Source organism: Macrosteles quadrilineatus, unplaced genomic scaffold, assembly GCF_028750875.1.
Source record: "Macrosteles quadrilineatus isolate MER2022 unplaced genomic scaffold, UCM_ALF_1.0 Scaffold_5__1_contigs__length_97177068, whole genome shotgun sequence".
Lineage (NCBI taxonomy): Eukaryota > Metazoa > Arthropoda > Insecta > Hemiptera > Cicadellidae > Macrosteles > Macrosteles quadrilineatus.
The window spans coordinates 75,931,889-75,959,263 of record NW_026542598.1 but is presented as its reverse complement, the minus strand read 5'-3'; the positions used below and the strand labels follow the sequence as shown (position 1 = coordinate 75,959,263).

Below are 27,375 nucleotides of genomic sequence, written 5' to 3'. Positions count from 1 at the left end.
TCTGACCACATTTCTGTATTTATAAATGTTCTCTTATCAATATTGACATAGTCTTTTAGTACATACACCCCCTGATTTATTTATCATCCCTATGAAAGGGGTGACAGTGTTAATGTTGGTTGCATCCAGTTCATGTAGAGGGTAATTTGTTCTTCACTATTTTTGCTTCTGGTATTTATTTTAACACCAATTTATCGAACTAATTAATAAACCATAACTTGTCTCCAAGTTATAAAACTGAACAATAAATCAAAAATCCTAAATCGTATATGAGCAATCTTTGCTAGTAAGATCCCAAAAATGGCTTCATGGATTTCCTTCAAATGTTGTAAATAATTAAAGTTTGATTAGCGACAGGCACTCACTACCCAATGAATATGTGTATTCATTGCACTACCTCAGGACAATTCGTATTTCATTACACAACTCACTTGAAATTTTAACATTGGACTTGTATGGGTTGCCAAGTAACTATGTTGGTAAACAACAAAACAAGGAAAACGTAAACAAAAGACTTGCAGCATGTGTTTATAACAAACCTTTTCACAGTATACTAGCACTAGCTTTTTACAAAATACAGTCAAAAAGGGAAAACATCAGTTGTTACTATGAGCTAAGATTAGAACACAGAATATTATTATTACTCGATATAAAACAAAATATTCCAATACGGATTATTTTACTTGGCTCTCTCCTTAGTGCAGTAGAAATAATCGAAAATATAGCTTAAGGTGGAACTAATTGCAACACAAATGATTCTTGCTGTGAATGGTAGGTAGTATGTTTCTAATTAACATACTAAAAATATACATCCGTACTGTGGCGCAAAATACTTTTTTTGGCCGCCATCTTGAAAAAAGTGTCAAAATTTTAATATTCGTAAAAATAACTTTTTGGGTATCAAATTATAGGAAATTTAATGCTGAAAAATGTTATAATAGTGGTTATAAGCACTATTTAGAAAAACGATCGTATAGTACAAAATACCCCCGCCGCAGCAAACCTACAGACTAAACGAATTTCCATTTGTCTTAATTGATTTTCAATTAAATCTAGTAATTCAGTTTTAAAAATCTTTGTACAGCTAAATCTAGATTTCTACTGGACCGATTTTATAACCTAATGGGTCATTGGAAAGGAATTCGTGTAGATTTTCAAATAATTATTAAAGTTTGATTTTTTAAGATTTGCTAGGTGAAACCCGTCAACGTCGACAATTAGCTTAGGTACTGTTGAGTTTGCCAGTAAGATCTTTTTAACTATAAATCGATGATAGATAACTCCATTTTTAAGCAATTTGGGTCGTTTATAATTTAGCAGTGTGCTTTAGGTACGTCCAATCTCAATAATCAATAATTCCAATGGAATCTAGTATTTCACTGAAGATTTTTAGATAAAAACATATAGGATAATGTAACTGCTGGAATACATTTTAAATTGAAGTAAAAATTGAAAAAATCCAATTTAATTGTTTTCGTAGGGTTATACATTTGATAGATTAATGATGAAAAATATGTGCTTGCATAGCTTTGAGACCAAAATTATGAAAATCGGTCCGGTAGAAGAGCCAAACGAACTCGAAAAAAAAACAAATTTAACTCCCGTAAGTAATGTATAGGGAGGCAGTTTGTGCATAGCTCAAAATATACGTCAAAATGAGTGCTGATGCTTAATAGCAAATCTATGGTGTGTCTATAGCTTTAGTTTAAAGCCGAATTTACACTATGTAGCAAAACCTGCTATATAACTTTTGCTATATAACATTGCTTTATAACTTTTGCTGTATGAAAAATTTACAAACAATTTTAGTGATTCTGGTGCTCGTGCTATATGTTATATGTAGCACAACCTCATTCGCATTCCGTATCGAAATGTGCGCTGAAGAGACATTGTTCGTGGCAGCTATCGTGGTGATCTTGGAAGTCAGAGAGAGAGACAGACAGGAGCGAAGATTTTAGCAAGTTTTAGGTTTGACCGCTTCTTGCTTCGAGAAATAAGTACAGTGTAGCAGATTTATTACGGGACCTTAAGGATGATGAATACCCTGACAATCCATAATTAAAACGCTAAATAAGGCGACGGTAACTCCAAAAACGTTTTACGTATGATCACAACGCCGGTTGTCCACGGAACAGTTTAATTAAGTTTATAATATCAATAGCCTCGATAATATCATCCCGATCCTAGGCACTGCCACTTTCCGTTTCCAGTCCTTCCATTGTAAACCAAGATCGCTGAGCAAAACCGTTCAGTGCTACATATAGCAGATGCTAGACAAAAAATATATGTATATCATTGCTACATATGGCAATGTTAGATGTAGCACGCATTTCTTTTGATATTTACCGACTCCCGATGGATAGCACAATTTTAGCTATATATAGCAGGATCTGCTACATATAGCAGTGTTATATAGCACTTTTGTAAAGTTACTTTTTCTACTTCTAGCAAATGTTATATAACATTGCAGGATGTTACACAAATCTGCAATGTAGCAGGTTTAGCTACATAGTGTAAACCCGGCTTAAGGCCAAAATTATGAAAATCGGTCTGGTAGAAGAGCTAACCTGACTCGGAAAAGAAAAATCAATTATTTTTATAGATGGCAATAATTGATTTACCAGTATGCATAATCTAACCATATGAAAAATGAGTTGATAATTTAACAGCTTATTGTTATATTGTTATTTAATTAAATTTTCTTTGATTAAATATTGTTGTTAACAATTTGCATTTGTGTTTAAAGTGTGTTTCTTATGTTAAGTGTGTGATTCTAATGTTATGAGCTTAATATGTACCAAATATTAGTGAGTAAAGTGGTGTATGGATTTCATAACCATTATTTTACTAGAGACCGTTGCATTAATTTAACCACAATGGGCTCTGTTGCTAGTCTATTAAATAAATAACATTAGGTTTAACGAAACGAGTACCAAGGTTTGTGCTACAAGGAAACCAATTAAGTGTGTTTTTAGTAAAATATTAATTGTTTAGTATAAAATAAATGAATCTTCAAAGTTTTATCAAAATATATCCATAAACAAGGAAACTACAACTTTTTACCATATTCTCCAAAAGAATAACATGGGGATTTTAAATTTCCAATTTTTTGAATTTTCCCCGTTGCCAATAATCGTACAAAGCCCCTTTGATATACTTAACTATTTGTTTTTTAAGCTCTTTAGGTCAAGAGAGAAATTGGGAAATTTTACGTTTTAAGGGTCAAAAATGAAAAAAAAAAACAAATTTTAAAAGTATAAAATAACTTATAAATAAAAAAATTTTCAAATGCCACGTTTTTAAACGCACCTTTTTTTCACCCATAGTGTATCACTGTTAACAGTATATTTTAAATTCAACCATTATATTCTTTTCCAGCATAAAATGTTCTATAATTTGATACCAAACCAGATTGTTTAACAATAATTTAAAATTTTACACTTGTTTTAAATGGCGACCAAAAAACCGTATTTTGCGTTACAGTACAAATGTATATTTTTAGTATGTTTTTTATAAGTGTATTACCTACCATTTCTAACTGGAATAATTTCTGTTGCAATTAGTTCCACCTCAAACCCTATTTCTACTGCACTACCTACCAAAACTTAATCCCCAAAGTATTGAGGCAATTGATTTGATCAAACCTGAAAGTGGACCTCAAACCAACAACTGTAACCTACATAATAAGCTAAAATTGGTTGTAAATAAAACGTAAGTGTCCTTTATATTGCTTTTATAATCAAAATAAACTACCGATCCCCCAGTAATAAAACTCTAAAAATAAGAAAAATGTATTCTACATTATGTAACTAAACAAGAAACATTTGTGAAAGGGGGATGAGCTTATTTATATTTTACGTGTAAATAAAATGGCATTTTTGCAGTTTTTGTATTAAGTCGCTGGTCCAAACCTTGGTCTTGCAACTGTTTGTTTGATAACATCAATATATAGTCCAATGACAAATATGAAATAATGATAGTTTACTTGCACTATTCTAGGTCAAGGCTTTTAGATAAAGGCACTGAAGTAGCCTGTGGGTATGGGCTAGCCGTAACAATTGTTTTAAATTAAAATTAATGGCATCAGCATATGAACACATGATAACAATTATACTGGGAAATAAATCGGTTGCTTCACATTAAGATTGAACATCCTAACTTTTATTGAAAAAAAAAAATGTAAAACAATTATACTGGGTAATCGGAAGCGGTAGTTACGAATTTTCATGGGGTGATATCACAAAAATTTTGAACTGTAAGTAACACTGTTAACTGTTACAACGTTGGGGGTTGTGTCATTTTGTAAAGGGGACATCATAGCCCTATGGAAACAATGTAAAATTAGAACTTTAAAAAATGTATCATGAGCCTGTGCTACACGTTAAAAATATGTACTCCCATAGAATTTTTAGTTATGAGAAGGCGCCTTTGGAAGTAAATATTGATTTGTGTCCATGGGAACAGGAAAATAACACAATGTTCTCATTTATTTGGTCTAAAATTTCAAAGAACATGAAAGTGAGTGTAGCATCAATTGGACGGTGTTATTCAAAAAGGAACCATCCCACAAATATCTTTAGATGAGATATAATATAATAACAATAATTATGATTGTTAACCTTTTTAATTAGAATTGTATTTATTCACTTCCCTTATTATGCCCTTTAGTTGGCAATTATTATAATTTTTTTACATATACATGTAATTGGAAAAATAATAAACATTTGCTATTTTGTTAATAAAAAGCCGGTACTCCAGCCTCATCTTAAAATTCTCTATGGGTCCTCCACTTCTTTCTTGTCCTCACATTGTTATTTTTAATTTTTTTATGTTAACTCATTTTCTCAGTTTATAAAACCAGCAGAAAAAGTTATAACTAAATTGTATAATGTGGTTGTTATTGTTTTGTTGCTACTTTACATTGGTGAACCAGGCATAACCAAAGCAACTTCAAGACCCAAGTTCTGTAATTCTTGAAAATTCTGACCATCAAGTCTTTTCTCATTGCTGCTATTTTAATTGTAGGGCATCCCTTCCATGTCAAATGATAAACATGAAAAATCTTTCTTGGATCATTGTTGTAATCTCTCCTCAACTCTAATCAAAATAGACTCGATACATGTATGGTAATTATTGTAACAACCAGATTTATTTCCTCTTGGTAGGGGGGAGTAGCACATGGGTTGATATTGGCGTAAAGAAGGGGTTTTCTGGTCTGCATACCCCGTAAAATGTTTACAGACAATAAAGATTGATTCTGATTCTAACACACTAATAGCCACAGAAGACCAGAAGATTGTTCCTTAGGAAAGGTTGCAGTAGATTTAATGATTTGACTAGTAGTTTGGTAAAACTAAGAAAAATGTTAAGTTGAATAAAAAATAGCACTTTACTAATAAAACGTAAACCTATCATCCACATAATGCAAATTTCGATAATTGAATGAACTCATATGCCGAGGTGGTTTTTATCTCATTTCAAATATTGTTATGTCTTAACTTGACAAAAAACTATAAGGGGGAATAAAGTCTCACAAAGATTAAAATTCTTAAGTGTATTTCCATCATGTCTTAATAAAATGTACATAGCACAAAAATCAGTCTTTTAAGTACAAACATTATGAATAAAAATTATACAACTATACAATATGTCAGTAATCAAACTTACTATATTCAACAGTTTTTAATAATCCTTGTAAAGATTTGTTATCACAGTTCATTGATATGTACAAAAATTAATTGAGTAAACATAACACAATAATAAACACAAGGAGCTCATGATTGGTTCCACTATCTTAAAAGATAAACTAAAACGCAAGTGCAAACAGCCATTGCAATAAAAAATTGATTTATGATTGCAGACTTCAAAAATAAAATAACCTTTGGATCCTCCATGACAATAACTAAGAGAGCCGTTCAGGAAGTGAGGAACATTTCTGTCTGATGCTAATAGGCGCTGACAAAAACGTTCACTTTTTCAATGACAATCCTGATGTCAAAAAGTAAGTGTCAATGTGCTTCATTGTCGTAAAATTATTGTGTAAATTAAAAATGAGCTGCTTAAAAATCCCGTAGGTTGAGAGATTCCGTCTGCAAAAACGTACTTTTATTGTCTTTTTATTGTACTTGAAAAGGAATTTGAACGCCCTTTCACTGATTTTATAAGTTCCCCAATTGGTTTGTTGACTATGTACATAATTAGTATTTCAGTTATACTTTCAAATATGTTTTATCCTCTGCAAAAATGTTATTTTATTTCAAAACGTTCCTATCAAGATCGTGCCACTCATCCTAATCTCAATTCATACTTGGCTTAAAATACCTACTTTTGTATGGTCGCCATTTCATTAAAAAAAGTATAAAAGTATAACCTTTTGAACAGCCCTCGTACATTCAAAATTACAGAAGAGCAAAATTGTCCAGATATTGGTTATCCAAATGACTGGTTATATAAAAGTTCATTAAATAAACATCAGGTATGCACCTGATACTGCTTGTGAGTCCCCCTTAGATTTTGACCCAGCTCTGTAGATGTGTTGTGAAGTTCCCGTTTAAACAGAAAACTACCTTCACTATCTCCAAACTTAAGTTACTGATGAAAATTTCACTGTCGATGGATCTACATTTCCTGTAGACAAATACTTAACAAGCTGTACCATCTTTACTTTAGCAGCTTCTCTATGTTCATTAGGGACAGTTTTAAGCGAGACATAAATTCCATCAAAAATATCACAGGCAGATACAAAACAAGAGGTTTTGTTGGGTGACTGGCCTGAAAGGTCCTGGAAGATTTCTGTTGCTGGGGCAGTGGAAGCACTGATAATCTTCAACATTGGCGCAGAAGCTCCTAGTGTCTCTTCCACTAAAGATTTTACTACCTGTACTGAAGAATCTTCTCCTAAGTCTGTCATAGTGTCGTCTGTGAAGAAGTAATGAGAAGATTAGAAATTTGGTGAAGCATAGATCTATATGAAAACACTGACTTTAGGCCTATATAATCTTTCTGTTTTACTCACACATTGGACAGTTAAATTAGCATATTATAATGTGGAACAGAATCTCCAAGATCCAGCATTTTGAGAATCAATGTAACAATGACTAATTTTACAACTACATATAAAATACGCTACAGATTAGAGATACAGTACACTCTTAATTAATTATCCGAGCCATTGGGTTATCCAGGATCATTATGTGCATTATGACGGACAGTTATGATTCTCCTTACCTGGTTGATTAAGATTAGGTTAACTACTAAAATCAGATGAAGCAGAGCTAACTTGGATTGGAGGGCTAGATTTGGCCTAGTAAAAAGAACTGACTGATGTTTCTGCTGATGGTTGTTTTAAAGTTAACATTTTACCAGCACCCAATGACAGACCTTGCTCTTTTAACTTGTCAAAATTGTTGCTGGAAAAGCATCCAGTTAGATTAAATGGTAAGTTTCTAAATACTTGATCACTTGAAACAGTCTGAGTATGCATTCAAATTTGAGTACGACTGCAGGGTAAGTGTCTAATGTAGTGAGATAAGCTGTGGATTAACGTCCGCACTAGTGAGTACTCCGACTATCAGCAGTACTATCTTGATGTTTATTACATGTCTAATTTGTTTATTACAAGGAAAAATGTGGTTCGGATTCCACTATAAACTGTAGGTCCCTTAGTTGCCATTGGCTGTATGGGCTATTAATTAACAGCTGTGTCTAAGGAACATGTTGGCCAGTCATTAACAAGACTACAAGATCGCGCAACTCATCCTACACTAATCCCTCACTCATATTTGGGTTAAAATATGCACATAGTGGCATCCCCATCTAAAATAACTGATATTAATTGTTAGATTTGTTTCTGGCCAAGACCAGCTGTTTCATTGGCTAGGACTATTTATTGAAAGCCCAATGATCAAACATACCGTTAGTTGACGCACTGGGACCTGTTGCGTTCTCAGAAGGTGATTCAACTTCTTCGGTTTGATATGAAAGTGACGGTTCAATCCCCATTGAGCTGAAGGTCCTGGTCTCATCAAATATCTCATCTTTTATCTGCAGCTGCACCACACAAGTTTTCTCTAAATTTATGTTGACAATATTCTATATGTAACTTGAAGTTCTTAAATAATATATCCAAAAAAGGTTAAGTCTTAGTTATAGTATCAACAACATTTGATTACAATTACGAAACAAAGACTTTTTGTTTTTATTTTATTTGAATAATTAACACTAGTACAATTAGCGTACCTAAGTGTTCCTTGTTTGATTGGCGTCATATTACATTTTTTTAAATTTTCTTTAATATACACAACCTCAGCAATTAAACAATTGATGCTTCTTTATCTTTGATCTACTTACCAATTCAGAGTCTGCATCAGCATTCTCGTCTTCTTCACCACTAGAACAATATGAAACTGTTAAACAATTTACAAAAAAACTTACAGGTACAAGTTATATCATTTTAATGACAGAGGTATTTTGATCTGATCTTTTGAAGGTATATGACAACAAACCGATTGACTTTTGGTTAAATTAAAAGTAAAATATTTTGATAGAAGACTCCAGTTAAAACTATTAAAAGTATACTCCTTCTTATCAGGACCGAGGCCAGTCCAGATAACTGTTTATACAGTTAAACCTACATCCCCTAAAGTCTAAAGCATTCTGTATAAGCCAATAACGATTACTATGTTAAAATAGTAAAACAAGACACGTGATCACTGGTCTCAAGGTTCTTTCCCACGAGAAAAGTTGTTTCAGTACCACGTACCGCTCACTTCCTGCCGATAAAAACTGTCCGGTTAAACTACAGACTCCTGTTGCTGATTTCAAGAAACTAAAAATATCGTTTATATTGCCTCAAACCCCATTGGACTATCCCTTAATCAATCAGTCATCTGTCATCAGCACTTGTCTTGACTAAACTAAATTGTAGTTCAGTAACGCCTCACTCTCTTTTTGAGAAATCATAATCAATTTGCAGTGTATAACAGTTTTTACTGTAAAAACCACTTAGTGCAATTGTGTTTTCAAACATTCTAATTAATATGCAACATACTTACAGCCCAGGTGAATACATGGAGTTATTTGTATTTTCATAATTGTCCGAGCTATTTGTATTTTCATAATTGTCGGAGTTGATTGTATTTTCATAATCTTCTTGCATAACCTCCTCCTCAATAGCTACAGGCTCAATGAAGCACCCAGGATCGTTACTGAAATACCAATACATGATTCAGTGTTATTTTATAATGGTGATGACTAAATATAAACTAGTGCACCTGTTGCTCGAATTCGAGCAATTGCAAAGTATTACAGGCGTTATATTTCAAAACAAACAACAGTCACAATATCCGATGACTTAAAAGAGTCAACTCAATGATAATGTAATCAATCACTCCACTCCAGTTATCGAAACTGAAAACGAACTCACTCTGAAAACGAATGCTCATGTGTGTTTACTATGAACAGCTGTAATTAATACAAATGATTCGTCTGTTTAAGTAAACAAAATATTTTCTTCACAAGAAATACATTTGGATTTTGATGACCTGTGGGGCAAAGCCCAAAGACCTTTATTACAGGAATTGGTGAAAAGGGGCGTATACATAAAAAAATAGTTAATTTTGACACATTGTTTGTAAAAATCCGTCCATTATTATCGAAGGAGTAGTGTTACGTAGAAATAGCCTTCACGTATTATATATAAGGATACCCGTGAGCAGGGGACAATCAAGAAAATAACTATCGTCTGTACTGTATATTGCATTTGAATTAGGTCTAGTAGGATCTCAGGGCTGCTTTGATGAATGCAAGGGGTGTAGGTTTGTTGGAGGTGCAAAAGAAGACAAAAATTTCCCCACAAAATGGGTGGAGAGGGGGCCTAAACTATCTCTCGGGCCCATAGCCCATCACATAAAAACCACAGGGCTGTCAGGTCTTGTTTACATGATTACACTGTAGAAGTAAGACAGCTTTATCTCTACTTCTGTATACAAACAAATTCTAATAGTTTCCGGAAGCATTTACAATGTTATTATGCTATTATTATGCTATTATTATGTTATTATGTAATGTAATGTTAATGTTATGTTTGTTATTGCTTGTTATGGTCTCGTATGAATTAGCTTGGGCTTTCCATAATTAACTAAACCTGGATCTACTTTAAGAGCTTTCCTTCACATATCTAAACGCTCTTTTCTAATTTTTTTTTATTGAAATCACAGTAAATAAGCTGTTATACTCGTGCTTCGCAAAGAGAAGTTGACACAAAAGAGAATAATACTGCTAGTGTTAAAAGGGTCTGTATTTATGGGACCTCAGCAACTGTTAGTGGGTAAAAAAGACTGTATTTATAGGGGCTCACCAACTGTAAGTGTATAAAAGGGTCTGTATTTATAGGACTTCAGCAAATGGTCTGTAATTATACAACCTCAGCAACTGTTAGTGTATAAAAGGGTCTGTATTTATAGGACCTTAGCAACTGTTACTGTATAAAAGGGTCTGCATTTATGGGACCTCAGCAATTGTAAGTGTATAAAAGGGTCTGTATTTATGGGACCTCAGCAACGGTTAGTGTATAAAAGGTTCTGTATTTATAGGACCTCAGCAACCGTAAGTGGATAAAAAGGTCTGTATTTATGGAACCTCACCAACAGCATGTGCAAAAAAAGGTCTGCATTTATAAGACCTGCATAGTGCACATAGACAGGCTAGTTTACAATTAGATAGCAAACTTCATACAAAATTACATTAAGTTTTAAATGACAAAAAATATTTACCTCAAATCATATCTTGTCGGAACATTGTCTTCATTAGGATCCAATTGTGGATTATCGGTATCTGTAACCAAACCGTTCATTAAAATTGTTCTAGTCATAGGCAGCCAATTTTTACAATATAACTGAATATTGATCTGTTCAGTTTGTCTATAAAAAAACACACAATTAATTTGAAAGATTGTTGTGGAAATGAACCATTTAAAGTGTTTATGTATATGGAAAACAATACACAGGATTAACATTGGGAACGATATAAAGACTACACTTAGAGGTGAGGTCAGGGTTCATGCAAGGCCCCACTAGAAAAACAGGCCATGCTGCAGGATCCATGACGTCACACTAGTGGATAGATTTCATTGATAAATTCATTACCATCATCATTCCCATATGTTTAAGGTAAATAAATAAGCTGGCTGTTTGTAAGATTTTAATGGTAAGAGTTAGTACAGCTATCCACCACTGTGACGTAGTGTTGCGCTGCCCGTGCTGCAGCATGGCCTGTTTTTCTAGTGGGGCCTTGGTTCATGTCTCACTAATCACAACAAGTTTACTGTCACAGAGCTTTACCTCATTGGCTATTGAATCCCCTTCTCTAATTGAATGGACAAACTCTTTGCAGTTAATCTGCTGATTGTTAAACACATGTTTATTAAAATAAATTTACTTTTCCTACAGTCACCCGACAAAGTTGGCTTCCTTGTACTGTTTATAGTACAGAAAGCTGCTAATTGCTGCATATTTATACTTTGCCGTACGGTTTATACTTTGCCGTACGGTTTATACTTTGCCGCACATCAGGATTCAAACGAAACAACACAAAAAAGCGTGGTTTTATTATGCACGTAATCCGTGTACGCTTGGAAATAGGTTGGCAACACTTAAAGATAAAAATACTATGAGCAGCTGATTGACTATTATAACTACGATTTAACCTGTCATTTCGTGTTTATAGTTTCGGTATTTCTGAACTTTCTGGACTTTTCTTTTAAACGTTTTTAAAACATTCCTACGATCTTAATAAACAAGAAAATACCTTTAAAGGATTTTTTTAGGCGCGGAAACCACTTCAAATTAGAAAAACATACGGAACTATATTCTCAAAACGCGGAGCGCATTTCTTGCCGAGGAAAAATAGCGGAGTGATACGGACCGCGGGTACTACTTTCTCTAGGGCACCATTTGTGTCGCCGGCTGAACCTAAAAACGTGTTGTATAGTGTTTGAAAGACTAATTATTTATATGCTTTATAGTGACTGTAGGAAAAATATAATGTGTAACACGAGTGAAAAAGGCCTTTGCTGCACTCGAGATCATTCCGCACTCGCCTGCGGCTCGTGCGTAAACATTGCTCTCGTGTGCAGCAAAGTGCCACTTTCACCACTAGTTACACAAATAACTATTGACCCTAGCAAAGCGTAAACACGTTATAAAAACAATAGTCTTTAATGTTCACTTAATTTTAAAACTGTATCATACACATATTTACTTTTATGTTTTTGGTGTCTATTTTGTTACACATAGTTCAACATAATATTCTTGAATAGAAATTTGGAAAATTATTGTATACATTAAGGTCTACTAAAAAAACATCTTAAAGCTTAAACTAGTAGTTCTATGATTGTTCATACCATCGAAGACATCAAGGGGCACCATCTCTTTATCCACATGTTCGTAGAAGTCAGGGTCGGTGATTGTATCCCCAGACAGAACAATAAAAAAGTTTGTCTCGGCCACAAAATTTTCAATTGTAATTTCACCACGAATAAACCTTTCTTGTTTGCTTTTGATACTTCTGTCTCTCAGAAGCCATTTGTTTCTTAGTTTTCTAACAGCTGATGGTGGCCCTCGTTGCAGCCGGTTAAAGAGCATAATCTCTTTAACGGAAATGGATCTCAAACCATCTGTAATTAAGAAAATTGTGAATTTCTAGCAATAAGTTGTAGGAAACTATTGTTTTAGAAACACCCTCTTAATAAAAACTGCAAAAAATTAATATATTTTAAAGTATAAACTATCAACCAAACAAGGAATCAATCTGGGGTTGTTTCAAACATTTTAAATTGATTTTCAGCAAAATTTGTAATGTGTGTTGAACAGTTGATATTTTTCCATCAGGGTTTGATTTTTATGACTTGACAATGTAAGAGGTGCTTTTTGTTATATGTTTTATAGCATATTATTTATACAGATTGAAATAGTAAGCAACACAACAAAACTGTGATAATATATGCTTGTTAACATATTATAGTGTCAACAAAAAAAAGGAATAATTACATAGATTTACCTTACGGTTGTCAGGATCCTCTTGATGTGTGATAAAGCCAGACATTGCATAATTAAGAGCAAAGTTTATTTACATTGGTGTACATTTCGCTTCACTACACATCAAGAACCCATAAGGTCAACTTATAATTATATTCCTTAAAACTGGAAAAGCAACAAACTTCAAACATTAAAAAAAGAATAATTTACTGATACATGACAAAAAACATAATAATTATGACTAAAATTTTTATTATTGTAACTCACCCCAAAAATCGCAAGCATTCCCCTGGGGTTTTATTGTTTTATTAATCCTCATCATTAGAGATTCGTAACAGTCGTTGGTTCTCTCTGTTTGTCCATAAACCGAGAACGACTTTGATGTCACTTTTTGAATCCATTCTTTCTTAAAGTATCTAAAACAGAAGTTTCCGTCGGTTACATGACTTAATTGAGTCAATCAATATCATAAATTTAACAATAACTTACGTTACAACAACAATACAACGTTACAATAACAACGTAAGTATTTGGACATTTTTTAGGACTAATATGGGCTAGCTAGTATATACAAGGTGTCGCATAAAGCGGTTTTAACATTGGACTTTATATTACTTGTTAATTAAGTACATGTGATAAGCCAATGAGAGTTACGAAACACCCTGTATATTTGATTATAATATTTGACCTGTAATTTAAATGTTCATATAACAGAAAATAAATTATTCATGCAACTCTTACTCTATCAGGAGGCTGGCTTTTGCAGGGTCATTTAAACTGAGCGACTTATCTTCCAGTTGGGCCACGGCTTCTTCAACTTGGTCGTGAGGAAGTAATGCTGTTGCCATTAACCATTTTGCAATTGTTTTCCCTTCACCAGGACCATCATAAGGAATGCCTAGTAGCTTTGCTTTCCTTTCAATAGCCTAAAAATGTAATAAATAATGCAATTATTTAAACAACTTCAATTACATACTAGCTGTAACCCGCGGGCTTTGCCCCGTTTAACTTCTTAATTTTCAAGATGATCTCGTTCGCATGGCTCAATCACGTCCTGGTTGAAGTTTGTTCGCTACGCTCACTCACCTTTAGGTTGGAGCTCGTTCGCTACGCTCACTCACCTTTAGGTTGGAGCTCGTTCGCTGCGCTCACTTGCCTTCAGGTTAGCTCGTTCGCTACGCTCACTTGCCTTCAGGTTAGCTCGTTCGCTACGCTCACTCACCTTTTTGGTTGCAAATTAGCTGTTGTCATAAATGTAAAAGAAATAATAGTGCTGCACCCTGTTGGTAATCCTTGTAACTTTAATGCTATTGAACATCATAGAACAGAACCAACTTGTTTAATTGAAACAGCTGTTAAGATTCATTAATTCCATTTCTCATAAGGTTAACATGGGAAACTCCAGAGCCACTGGGGCGGAGCCTATTGGACGGATCACGAAATTGATGGTGTATAAACCTATTCCATGACATTCTACACGTATGTACCAAGTTTCGTGGCAATCGGTTCAGCGGTGTCCGAGTTTATCACCCCCAAACAAACAAACAAACAAATATATATACAAACATTTTCTTTTATACTTATAGATAGATACTTAAATAAACACACATTTTAACAGTGTCCCAAAATCAATCCATGACTGGTGAAAATGCAAAATTCTAGGGAGACATTTCAATTTTGCAACTTAAACCATGTCAACTTAGATTTTCATACCAAACACTTACACTGCCATTTGATTACTAAAGTGTAATTAAACTGTGCATTTGATCTGTGTACAAAACTTTTAAGGTTACATGCTACAATGATTGTTATTGCTACATGCTCAGGAAAAAGGGCCATAAAGTCAAAGTTCTGGCCCTTTGTGAGAGCAATGTGTCGTGTTTACATCCCTTTACTGTGTTTGACAGATTCTTACGTACCTTATGTCCGTCTTAAGTCATTAAATATAGTCTACGGATGTTGAGTTTCGTGTCATAGAACCATTTTTAAATCCACAATCTATATGTTCCTTGTGTGTACATAGGCCTTAGGCGAAACTAGTCATCCTTGGACTATATTTCATTTAAAGACTGAAGACAGACAAATGGTAAGTAACCTATTATATAATTCATATAGTCAGTCTTTGTGGCAAAATTATTTAAACTCAGATTCTTGTCCTGAAGGGTTTTCGCACAGCACTCAAACGCCTTTGACTGAGACAGTTGCTGTGCTACCCGAGGCTAAAGAAATGTTGGGTTTGTTACCATACACCTCCAGCCCCGATCTCCCATCCTTTCGACTCCCTCATGTGTAGTACCATTGACTATTGGATACAGAAGAAGACATCCCATCTATATGGTTCAGCTGTCGCCAATTTTTTACTAAAAAAGAATGTAGTTGTGTGAGCCAGTCACAGATTGCGCTAGTGTCTAAAACTCTATTTTGTACCTTATTTTTCGTTACTGACATAGGTAGTACACAAGGCATGACCTAACCATTATGAGCTACCCCTGATTCCAAACACATTAGTCATAAGGTTAACCCTTAAGCTCGTTTCTTTTACGCTGGAGCGTGCGCGGGGGTCTAGTGGACTTCCAAATGAAAATGGGTAGGCCTACATAAAAAAGTGTTTGACATTTAGCTCTTTGAACTTAAGGTTATGGCTCCAAATGCAAAGAAAATGAACTATGACCCTGTTGAAGATAGCTGGTTCTTATAGTTCATCTCCAGTTTTACTCGCCACATCATATGGTTTTGAAGAACTTAAAAATGTGAGCGATCTGGACAGAAGGATAATCATACCTAATGAGTTTGCAAGACTTGACTGACCTCACCTACATTCTTATAAAATTTTATATCAGTTTGATTTTAAGGACCATGCAACGGATTGAAAATAACGTCTTAAATAGTTTAAAATATATGTATTCAGCAACAGTACGGTTTTATTGACAAAAATAAAATAAAAAATGTGACTAAAATATCAAGATTGTACTCTACTAGTATAATATCTTACCTGTATAAAATGAAACCAAGAGCCTACTTGCTTTGAGGATGGAAATATTCGTTTTAAAGAAGAACGCATAGCCTTCTCATAATCTCCTAAGATAACGGAGGGTTTTATTCCTGGGAAATGCTCTTTTACAGCCTTAAACAACACATTGTACGCTTTTGTTGTGCATGTTGTCATGGTAGCCCAAATAATTGGTACAGACTGAAACAAAAAGAAAAATATTTTGATTAGGATACAACCTTTAGTTCTTAACTTTTTTGATGATCACAGTAAGCCTTTTGTGACACAAAAACTAAAAAAATCCATCCATTACATAAGAAAAATTATCTAAAAAATGTATTACTTGAACTTCATGAAACCTAAATATTATAATAATAAATAATATACTGAGAGGTATTAAATATTAATTTTGTACCTATCAAATACATACTATTCTCTCAATTCCAACAGTGTTTAGGGTATATTGAGAGTACCTACTAAAATCACTTAAATCATTTTTATTTATGAGTATGCTGGAGCAAATGTTTAGTTTAGGAAATAGTATGTTCAATCTTGGTATATTGAGGGAAGTAAGCGTCAGTTAACTGGCAAAAATTACACCACTCTTCAGTTTCGCATCAGAAACTTCGGCCAGTACTTCTGTTATATCAATATCCCCTTTGCCTTTGTAAGATCATGATTCCACAGTCTACTTTGTTAATGAAAGCATGTACAGACATAAATATGGGGGCTCAAGTTTTATCCATTGTGTAAATAAATTTAAAAAATTTTGGGAAAGAACTCCCGGACCTCCTCTTTACTGGGGGGCAATTTTGTACCACCCTAGGCCCCCTGGCCAATCGATTTTGAAAAAGTTGGATGGACGCCCAAGAGTGACAACCTATCTTGTTTACAAGAAAATAAATTGGCTTGGTTTAAAGGGATTTTTGTTAGGGTAATGTTTGAAATATTAAATTACACAATTAACTTGCTCTCAAATGAACGACAAAAGGATACAATTTGTTTACACATTAGCCCTACGGGCGAGTGTAAAACAAGTGTAAAATGCCTTGTATACTTACTCTACCGAACTGTGATGACATGATCACGAACAACTGGCTCATCCTTGGGGATTTCGGTAGGCAATCAAAGGTTCCATGTAGATGCCAAGGTGCGGTTTTGTCGAAGGATGGGTGGTTAATAATAGGTGAAACTGCAGCTATAATACACTCTTCATTTCCGGTTCCTTGAAGACCAAGGCAAAACTTCTCATGATTCACAGTGCCATATTTGTCTTTCCACAGGTCCAGAAGCTGAGCAAATTCTGCCATAGTATTTGGTGTGCCAAGATTAGCCGAAATATGAGCGCGAACTCTTTGCATTGTTCGCTCCAACTGAGAAAATTTGAGTTTATCCCTTACCTCATCAGGAGCTCTACAACATAAGGATAAATTTGCCATTAATTGCAAATCTTTTGTGTAACATGCAAAATATGACCAAGCATTATACACGTAGGTATTTACTATAGGCTGTGATAAACACCTTAGTGTTACCTTAGTGTTCAGATACGTAAGTTATTAGTAAAATAATACCCCCGCCACAGCAAACCTGCAGGCTAAGCAAATTTCCATTTGCCTGATTTGATTTTCACAAATATTTCAATAACATCAGGTCCAACGAGTAGGCTACGATTGGTGCTACAGAGAGGGTAATAAAGTTTTTTTTTTTTAAGTATAATAGGCCAGCTTAGTCAAAGGCCTAAAATAATTAAATCTGCCAAGTTTGGTCAAAATATCCATAAACAAGTCAACATATTAGTGAGTCGGTGGCTCAGTCGGTAACGTCGCGGACTTCGGGCCCAAGGCAGCGATGTCGTGGGTTCGGATCCTGGTCACTGCCGATAACATTTTATCAGTTCAGTTCACCTTTGTACTGTACCGGCTCACTCCTTGCTTTGCTGCAAACGATCCACGCACGGGCGCTTAGTCTATGTGGACGGGCAAATGCAAGGTTAAAAGAGGCCACCAACCTCTTAAAAAAAAAAAAAAAAAAAAAAAAAAAAACTGTATAACAGTTTACTTACTCTCCATAAAAATAACATGGGAATTTTATAGCCTCTCAATATTTTATTTTTTATTTTTTCTGTAACCTCTGTACATAAACACTTCATGCTAAAATTAACTTATTTTTTTAAGCTCTTCAAAAGGGTCTGATTTAGGGGAGGTACGAATGAGGCATTTAGTTCAAAATTCCTCCGTGAACAGCGCTGTAGTAGAGAGCACTTTGGCAATGAAGGTTTACTAAAATCGCAAAAATAGTTCTGTTCATAAAATAAAATTATAAATGCCTCAAATTCAGTTTTATTATTTTTTAATTATAAAATTGAACTATCATAACCCAACCGAACTAACCAAACTTGCTGATAAAGAAATAATATAACAAAAGTTTAGTAATCGGAAAAATATTTCTGTTTATTAAATAAAACTGGAAATTGTTCAATTAAAATTTTATAATGACTTAATAATAAAATTAAACTGTAATAACCGAACCGAACCAACCAAACCTGCTGATAATAAAAAAATCTTGGACAAAAAGTTTATGTTACCAGCAGGATTCGAACCCGGGTCCTACAGCATATCAGCCCGGCAAGCTAACCATTAGACCACCGAGGCCGATGGCCATCGACCGTTTTGTTACGTTATTGGCGTTCCCTCAGCTAATAAGAAGCCCACAGCTGTCATCGTAGCCTCTTCTATACCTCCCCTGAGTAAATACCTCTTCAAAATGGTATCTAGAGAGAAATTGGGAAATTTTATGTTTTGAGGGTCAAAAATTAGAAAACCCAATTTTCACCCCATTAATCCGGCCATCTCCCAGAGTCCGATCACATTGGTATGCAAACTTGTTTAAACAAACCTAAACAAGTTATCACACATTTGTGCCAAATTTCATCAAAATCAGATTAATTTTACTCGAGTAATAAGTCAGTGCTAACGGACACATATTTAGTTTATCTATGCATTTGAACTGATAGTGTTTTTGACCTCTGGGGACCTCAAAACGAAAAAGTACATCGGTCACACAGTGATAGGTCTTACCATGAGGCCAACGGTAATAGCTAAGGCCTATAGGCCTGCTATAGTATTTTTACTTTCTACCCCTATATCATAGCATATGGAGAAAGTATTGTTTTCGTCAAAATTTTCGAGTTTGAGTTTTGAGTGGATATATTCGTTTTGGGTCCCCCTGAACCCAAAAAAGTGGTTTTCGAAGTGATGTCTGTGTGTGTGTGTGTGTGTGTGTGTGTGTCTGGATGTGTAGAGAGCTAGAGACTACACCTGTGGTCTGATTTCGATGAAATTTGGTATGTAGGTTCTAATCCATGGTATCTCCAGGCGTTTTTTTCATTTTTTTTTGAAATTTTTAGATTTTCTCAAAAATGGCCTGAACGATTTTGATAAAAATTTAGTATGTTATAGCCCTTTAAATTCTGAATAAAATGGTACAAATCCCATTTCTGTAAATATTATGGTTCAAAAGTTATGGTCAAATATGTTATTTTCCCATAAAACCCCATAAAATAACGAAAAATAGAATTTCCGGTTTAGAAAAAGTCGGGTTTTGATTTAACATAGTATGTTAATCAAAACATACACCAGTGTCCTTAAAATTTTAATATTTTTTTTATATTTTAGAAATTTTTATTTTTAATGGGGATTTTCCCATAAAACCCCATAAAATAACAGAAAAATCTGATTTTCCTAAAAATGGCCCCAACGATTTTTATAAAAGTTTAGTAGGCCTATGTTATAGTCCTTTAAATTCTGAACAAAATTGTACAAATCCCATTTCCGTATATTTACTCTCACCGCTTACACATGATAAAGGTTGTTGACAAACTTATGGGAGAAAGTATGTGTCAGAATGCTGATACCGTTTATTTACTTTCTTTCCCTAGTAGGCCCCTTTATGTAGGAAGTATTGTTTTTATAAAAATATTTTAGTTTGAGTTTTGAGTGGACATATTTGTTTTGGGTCCCCCTGAACCCAAAAAAGTGGGTTTTGATTTTTTGAAGTGATAGTATCTGTCCATGTGTTTGTCTGTCAGTCTGTATGGATGTGTAGCTACAGACCGCACCTGCAGTCCAATTTTGATGAAGTTACAGTAGGTACTAAATCCATGGTATCTACAGCTGATTATTTTCATTTTTTTTAAATTTTATTTTTAATGTTGACTTTCCTATAAAATAACTAAAAAATCAAATTTTAAATAAGAAAAGGCCCGACTGATTTTGATAGAAATTTAGTATGTTAGGCTATAGTTGTTTAAATTCTGGAAAGATGGTACAACTCCTATTCCTGTAAACATGTTGGTTCAAAAGTTATTGTAACTTATTATATGTATTTTCCCATTAAAAAACGTAAAACGGATTTTAGCAAAAATGCCTGTTTTTATTAATCTGTATGTTATGATTCTTATAAATCTCAACAAAATACAGTAGGTAGCCTAGTACAACCCCCAATAGCTATAAAAATTACAGTTCAAAACTCAAAAGTATTGCAACCTTTGAATTTCCTTATAAAATATCATAGGTAGCCATGATGAAGATTTATGATAGGTAGGTACCTTTTATTTTATATTACGGTATTTTATTTCAGTCTAGTAGTAGATCTGCCTGTCTACCTCACCGGAGTTTGGAACGTACGTGTTTACAACAAATAATTCTAACAAACAAAGAAACACTACTGTTAAAAGTAACATTTTGATGTTCGGAACAGTTTTTTTAGTGTTTACAACAGAAATTTTGTTTCCCACCAGAAGTCGGTAAAGATCATCAAAGCTTGCTCAAAAAATTTGTTTGGAACCCATGTTTCAGTGCTTATGTACAATGCTTACAACACTTCCACGCCTCCCCCCATGCCTACCCACCACTACGTGACAAAGCGCCGCACCCTCTGCTTCAGCCCTCTCGCCTCCCAAAAAAAGTAGCCTACATGATGTTCTAAAAAAATGACTGGACATTCTCAAAAAGATTTTGAAGCTCCCGTCCATCCGAAGTTCTCCTAATATGAAGTCGATATCATCCCTATTTAAATAATCTAGCCAACCACCATTTAAATCATTGCCACTGTATTTGGATCTAGATATCAGTGACGATCTGATCTAGTATTGTCTCGGTCTCTGTTCTTTAGGTAGGATCTAGGATCACACAAGCCGCTGCTGCAGGTGTTAAACATTTTCTTCTGTAAGTCATCCTCAGAAGGAGTAAGTTACTGACCTTGTGTCCTCCAGAATACTGGAACGGTGAATAAATTGTTTTGAACAAAATAAAAGAAAATGGCACTAGGCCTAACTTACTTGTTCTTGTTAGTAACTTTTGTTAGCCTACTAAAAATTTTGTTCCAAACTCCAGTGTAAACACGGTTTAATGTGTAAAATATTTGGTTGCAGCTCACTTTTACGGAATTAATGCATGAACTAGCAAAAGAGTACCGGTAATTAATGAATATAAGGTACGGGTAGGCCTAACTCACTTGTTTGTTTCTTCTTGGAATATCACCGAGAGTTCCGTATTTTCTCTTTCCGCCCTCACAAGTATATTTCGCCGTAGTTTTTGGATAGCATAGAAATTCTTTTCTTGACACATAAAACCAGGAGCATGATTCTTCTTCAAAGCAATTATTTTTCCACATTCAGGATTACATTCCCAGGGCACTTCAAATTGTACATAGCACACTGCGGAACAATGTTTTACTTGACAAAGCATCGATACAGAATTCTCATATTTTTTGATTAGTTTCCTTTTGAATTTAAAAATATAACCGTCCTCAGTAACCCACTTTGTTCCTTTCCACTTACTAAGCACTTTTCTTATCAACATTGCTTGCTATAGGTAGCTCCAAATCACAACTTAGTCCTATCTTTTTTAAGATTAGGCTATGTTGAGTACCTAGGTAGTTAAGACCTAGGTAGTTAAGTAACCTCGACGGCAGATAAGTTGGTCTAAGGATTAAGATAGGTCAGAGGAGCTCTAAATAAGAAATTTGGTCCCATGGATCACACAAATTCTTGAAAGTTCGCCTTCACTCCAAGTGTAGGTTTATCTGTAATCTGTGGTAAAATAGGCCTAGCCTAGGTTTATTTGAATTTTCACCACACTATACACTGTGTTGGACTTTTCGTACAATTGCAAGTTGTAGTCTCCCTAAATAAATAGCTAATAGCTAGGGTAGCTGGTTTGCCGCCTGTTAATTGTGCAAGTTGATGAAATGGGGTTTCATTACGTACTACACCACTACTAACAAGTTAAGTGGTTCATTCCTCATCTTTAATTTAATAGTGTACCGGTATTACGATTTGCAGTATGTACTATAAAAAATACAGAAAATGTGTGTTGACTGTTTAGGCTACCAAGGCGAGGATTAGCCTAGCCTACCGTACGAGTTTGGTAAACACATTTCAAACTAGTGACGTACGATTACCGCCATACTAGTACTAGGCTAACTTGACTGAACAATGAAAAAAACACTTTGCAAATTCGTTATATATTCCCACTGACTAAAACACTAACAATCATTCCTATCATGGAGTCATATATAGGGATGCGGTCGCGGATGGGTTTTATGCTCGTCGTAAGAGAGGTTATGTTATTGTTTGTTTTTATTCACTCACTACCGCTAGCCATAGCCAAATATCAGCTGCAGAGGCCCGTTTTTGACCCTGCCAGCGCCCTATACTAGGCCACAGCCACCAACAGGTGGCTGTGCTAGGCCACGGCCAAAGCCTTGCCTAGGCACAAGATACCATACCTTATAATGGCATAGCTTATAATTGTGAATTTTTTCTATAACTATAATCGTGAAAATGTGGCATATCTTATACTGGGAAGCATAGCTTATAACGTGCCGGAATGAAGTAGCGAATAGAACAGCTGATTGATCCTCAGTAAACAATCAAATTATCGTACAATGGACCTCAAATTATCGTGAACAAAATCGGAATTATAAGCTGCACCACTATTTGACTTTTATGGCATCATCAGTTGTGAAACTTAAAATGTTTCGTACCTTATAACGTTTTAGAGAAATTGTTGCATTGATTATAATTTTGTATAACTGATTTTAAGCTATGCCACATTTTCAAAATAATTATAAGCTGTGGAACGAATTCCCGATTATAAGCTATACCAGTATAAGCTATGAGACCCCACGGTCACAATTAGGCATAATAGTAGCACCGATGAGTAGCATCCCTTTGCAATATGTGACAGGGTGTCCACCGACCGGAAAATTCGGGAATTATGGGTGAATGTCGTATTTCTTCATGGAATTGTTAATTTACCACGGTTGCGTATGACAACAGTGACTTTTCGTTGCCGTGAGAGACGAAAATATGTCTACACACGGCCACGAGGAATGGTTTTACAAGGACGCAGATTTTATACCTATTCAAAGCCGCAAGGTATGGTCAGAATATTCCGCGATCATGGAAAACGATGAAAATGTCCAGACGACCGCAGGAAACAGGAAGAAATTTGCCGCGATCGCGGAAGACGATGATGATCTCCACACGACTGTGGGATAATATGATTACATTTTGCCGCAATCGCGAGAGGCGATTAGTGTCCACACGACCACAGAAGACTATTACCATGTGGACAGGACCGCGGGAGATACAATAATGATTTCTTCGGCCACGAGGGATGATCAGAATTGTGCCTCATTCGCGGTAGACGACGGTAATCTTCTCACGACCGTGAGATATTTTCACATACTGCCTCGATTGTTGAAACAATTTAAATTTTTTTTGTGTTTCAGCTTACAGCTAATGAATTTTACAAAATTTAAACTATATGTCAAGGACAACTTAACTGAACTAATAAGCTTGTCTCGTTTGGGGGGAAGCTCGTTGAAAATATCAGTATATCACGGAGAAGTCTGTGAGTAGGCCTACATATTGTAATAACTATAAAACGCTCATAAAGATATTGCATTATTAGAATAGAATAGATGATGAATGTGAAATCTGCATGAAGTAACTTAAATAGGCCTAAATACAAAGTTTATGATAGCAGGTAACTTACCTCTGGATTCGGAATTCGGAAGCATCATAATTATGGTTAGTAATGAGTATAATGTCAAAGGTATAATCTAATACCCCCGCCGCAGCAAACCTGCAGACTAAGCGAATTTCAACTTGTCTGATTACATTTTTACTAAAATATTTCCATATATGAGACATATTTATTCTCAATTTAAATAACATTAGATTTAACAAGTGCTTAGGTTTGCTGCTACAGGGAAGGTAAAAAGCGTTTTTCGACCATAAGTCAATAGTATAGGATGAAATAAATAAATTTGTCAAATTTTATCAATATATATCCATAAACAAGTAAACCCCAACAGTTTTCATTTTCTCCATAAAAATAACATGGGAATTTTAATTTTCATTTTTTTGAATTTTCTCCATAACCATTAGGCATACAACAATGCTTCAATATACTAAACTATTTCTTTTTTATGCTCTACAAAATGGTTGGGAAAAAAATTCCAAAATTTTATGTTTTTAGGGTCAAAAATGGGGAAAACGTATACATATATAAACCCCTGTTCCCATGGTCCGATCATGCTGGTTCACGAACTCGTTCAAATAAATGTAAGTTTACACGTTTATACCAAATTTCATCAAAATCAGATAATTTTTGTTCGAGTTATCGTGCTGATGGACATCTCTAATCCTTAGCCTATGCTGTGTACTTTTTAAAGGTATTCATATATATATATGAATTTGAACGGATGGTGTTTTTGGCCTCTGGGGACATCAAAATGAAAAAGTAAATCGGTCCCGAGTCCAAGTCTTACCATGAGACCTACGGTAATAGCTTATTCCCTATATGGGAAATTCGCTAAAATTATGATTTCAAAATTTATGAAATGCAAATGTTGTGAATATTATTACTTCTCTTTAAAAGGCAAAATTATGCTATCTCTTTGTTTAAAAAAAAACCTTTTACATTTAAGATGCACATGTGTCCTAATCAAAACACATATTAAGTATACTTAAAATTGAAAACAAAAATATATCAAAATAATTCAAGTAAACAAAAATAAACAAATTCAAGTAAACAAATTGTAAACATCAATATATCAAAATACTTCAAGTCAACATTCTAATTGTAGTACTCTTTCCTCAGAGATAAGCCAATAGAAGATTCATTCACATGAGCTAAACTTGAATACTCACTTATATATACTCTGGCCTTTATAAACCCATTTTCAGAATTTGACTGGTTACTTAAGGGACACTATCTTTATATCTTCTTATGTATATCTTCCTTTGCATTTTTTTTTCTTCCGCTTGCTTATTAATTTTTTTGTAGGCTTTTGCTCTACCACGACGGATTTTTTTCCTCCCACTTTCTTTCCGTCTGGATACCTGGGGTTCTTGATTTTCTTCTGTATTAGATGAAGGTTGAGTGTTTCCGAAAACACCGTGCAAGGTTTTTTGCTTATCCCTATAAGTTGCAGAATACTTCCGCCACTCTTTTCTTGTTTTATTCTGCTCAGAAGCATTCATCTCAGAAATGGGCTTTACTTTCTTCTCCTCCCTTAACCTGGTACGTCTTTCTCTGTCCCTCTTTCTTTTTTGTTCCAACTGTCCTTCAGTCATTCGAGCTTTAATCTCTGCTGCCTCTCAGCTGCCATCTTCTTTTGTCTCTCATATTGGTCAGTTTCCTTTCTGCGTCTTCTGGGCCTTTTTTGCCATTTGAAATTGTATTCAATCAATCTGTAACAAAAGAAACAAAAATGTCCCTCTGGCCTCTACGGAGTAAAAAAATGGCAGCCTTCAGCTAGAAGAAAACAAATACCCCCGCCGCAGCAAACCTGCCGACTAAGCGAATTTCCATTTGTCTGAATTGATTTTCATTAAATATAGGTATTCAAATAACATAAGGTTTAACAAGTACCTAGGTTTGCTGCTACAAGGAAACTAATAAAGTGAGTTTTTTAGTCAAATATTAATAGCTTAGTGTAAAATAAATTAATTTGCCAAGTTTGATCAAAATATATCCATAAACAAGCAAACTACAACATTTTACAATATTCTCCATAAGAATATCATGGGAATTTTAAATTTACAATTTTTTTAATTTTCTCCGTTACCAATAACCGAACAAAAATACTTTGATATACTAAATTATTTGTTTTTTTAAGCTCTTTAAAAAGGTCTAAAGAGAAATTGGGAAATTTTGTGTTTTGAGGGTCAAAAGTGAGAAAAACCAATTTTTACCCCATAAAACCCCCCATAAATCCCCGTTCCCATAGTCCGATCATGCTGGTTCGCGAACTCATTCAAGTTTATCCCGCTTTACACCTTTAAACCAAATTTCATCAAAATCGGACGAAAATTACTCAAGTTATCTTGTTCACGGACACATATATATATATATATCTATATATATATATTAAACCTATATATATATATATATATTTTTTTTTTTGTCCTAGGACTCTAGGCACGAGCCTGGGATTGTTTTTCACATTACTTCAGGCTAGACCTAGGGGTTGCGGCATTATCACTTAGATAAATCCATTGGTGACTTGGCGGGGATCGAACCCGGGACCTCAGGGACTGAAGTCCCGCGCTCTAACCACTACGCCAGCTCGCTCCCCAACCCTATATATATATACCTATATATATATGTATAGGTATATATATACCCTACCTATATATATATACATATATAAAAATTTGAACGAATGGTGTTTTTGGCCTCTGGGGACATCAAAATGAAAAAGTAAATCGGTCCCGGTCCTAGGTCTTACCATGCCACCTACGGTAATAGCTACTTCCCTATAGGGAAATTCGCTAAAAATCACATTTGTGTGAATTGTGTGAACAATTTAATATAAAATTTTAAGTGTTGGCGAAAAAATATGTTTCCTAGTTAGTCATAATTCCCTATTCAGTAAAATTTTCAATTAATTTATGCTAAACACACAGAAGTTACTTGATGGTTTACCATAATTATAAATTATCGGCAAAAATAAACTTTAATTATGTGTTTTTGTATATATACACATGTCGAGCCAGAACGCTCACCAATAATTGTCACGTCTCTAACACTATCGACCTGAGCATTAAAAATAGAGATCGATGTGTCAATAACGTCAGCGACCTGAGTTAAACCGACTACTAGCATAGACAAAAATTCGTTTTGTCTATGCTATTGGATACTAAGTAGGCTATACGTCGCATCGATATGGTCCAGCTGTAACCAAGTTTTTGTTAAAAAAGAACGTAGTTTTGTGACTTTGTGAGCCAGGCAGACGCTAGTGACTAGTTGTGTGAGCCAGCACTAGTGACTAAAA

General features: G+C 34.6%; 1 protein-coding gene across 1 annotated transcript; it reads right to left on the bottom strand.

Annotated features, from left to right (window-relative positions):
* Nucleotides 1-6,294: 6,294 nt before the first annotated feature.
* Nucleotides 6,295-22,560, bottom strand: LOC128994453 (uncharacterized). Its single transcript, XM_054419029.1, has 11 exons — nucleotides 21,538-22,560; nucleotides 17,085-17,436; nucleotides 16,027-16,224; nucleotides 13,776-13,960; nucleotides 13,302-13,450; nucleotides 12,401-12,673; nucleotides 10,773-10,833; nucleotides 9,054-9,206; nucleotides 8,350-8,389; nucleotides 7,914-8,049; nucleotides 6,295-6,918 (listed from the first exon to the last, which is right to left on the bottom strand). Exons 1-11 carry the CDS (start codon nucleotides 21,882-21,884, stop codon nucleotides 6,584-6,586), a joined length of 2,229 nt encoding a protein of 742 aa, XP_054275004.1. The 5' UTR covers nucleotides 21,885-22,560; the 3' UTR covers nucleotides 6,295-6,583.
* Between the last annotated feature and the right edge of the window lie 4,815 nt (nucleotides 22,561-27,375).

Coding starts and splice junctions, on each gene's coding strand:
- LOC128994453 (XM_054419029.1), bottom strand. CDS start 21,884: ATGTTGATAAGAAAAGTGCTTAGTAAGTGGAAAGGAACAAAGTGGGTT. Junction 9,207..10,772: donor CCGACAAGATATGATTTGAG/GTAAATATTTTT, acceptor TTGGTATTTCAG/TAACGATCCTGGGTGCTTCA. Junction 6,919..7,913: donor TCCCAGTGCGTCAACTAACG/GTATGTTTGATC, acceptor ACTTCTTCACAG/ACGACACTATGACAGACTTA.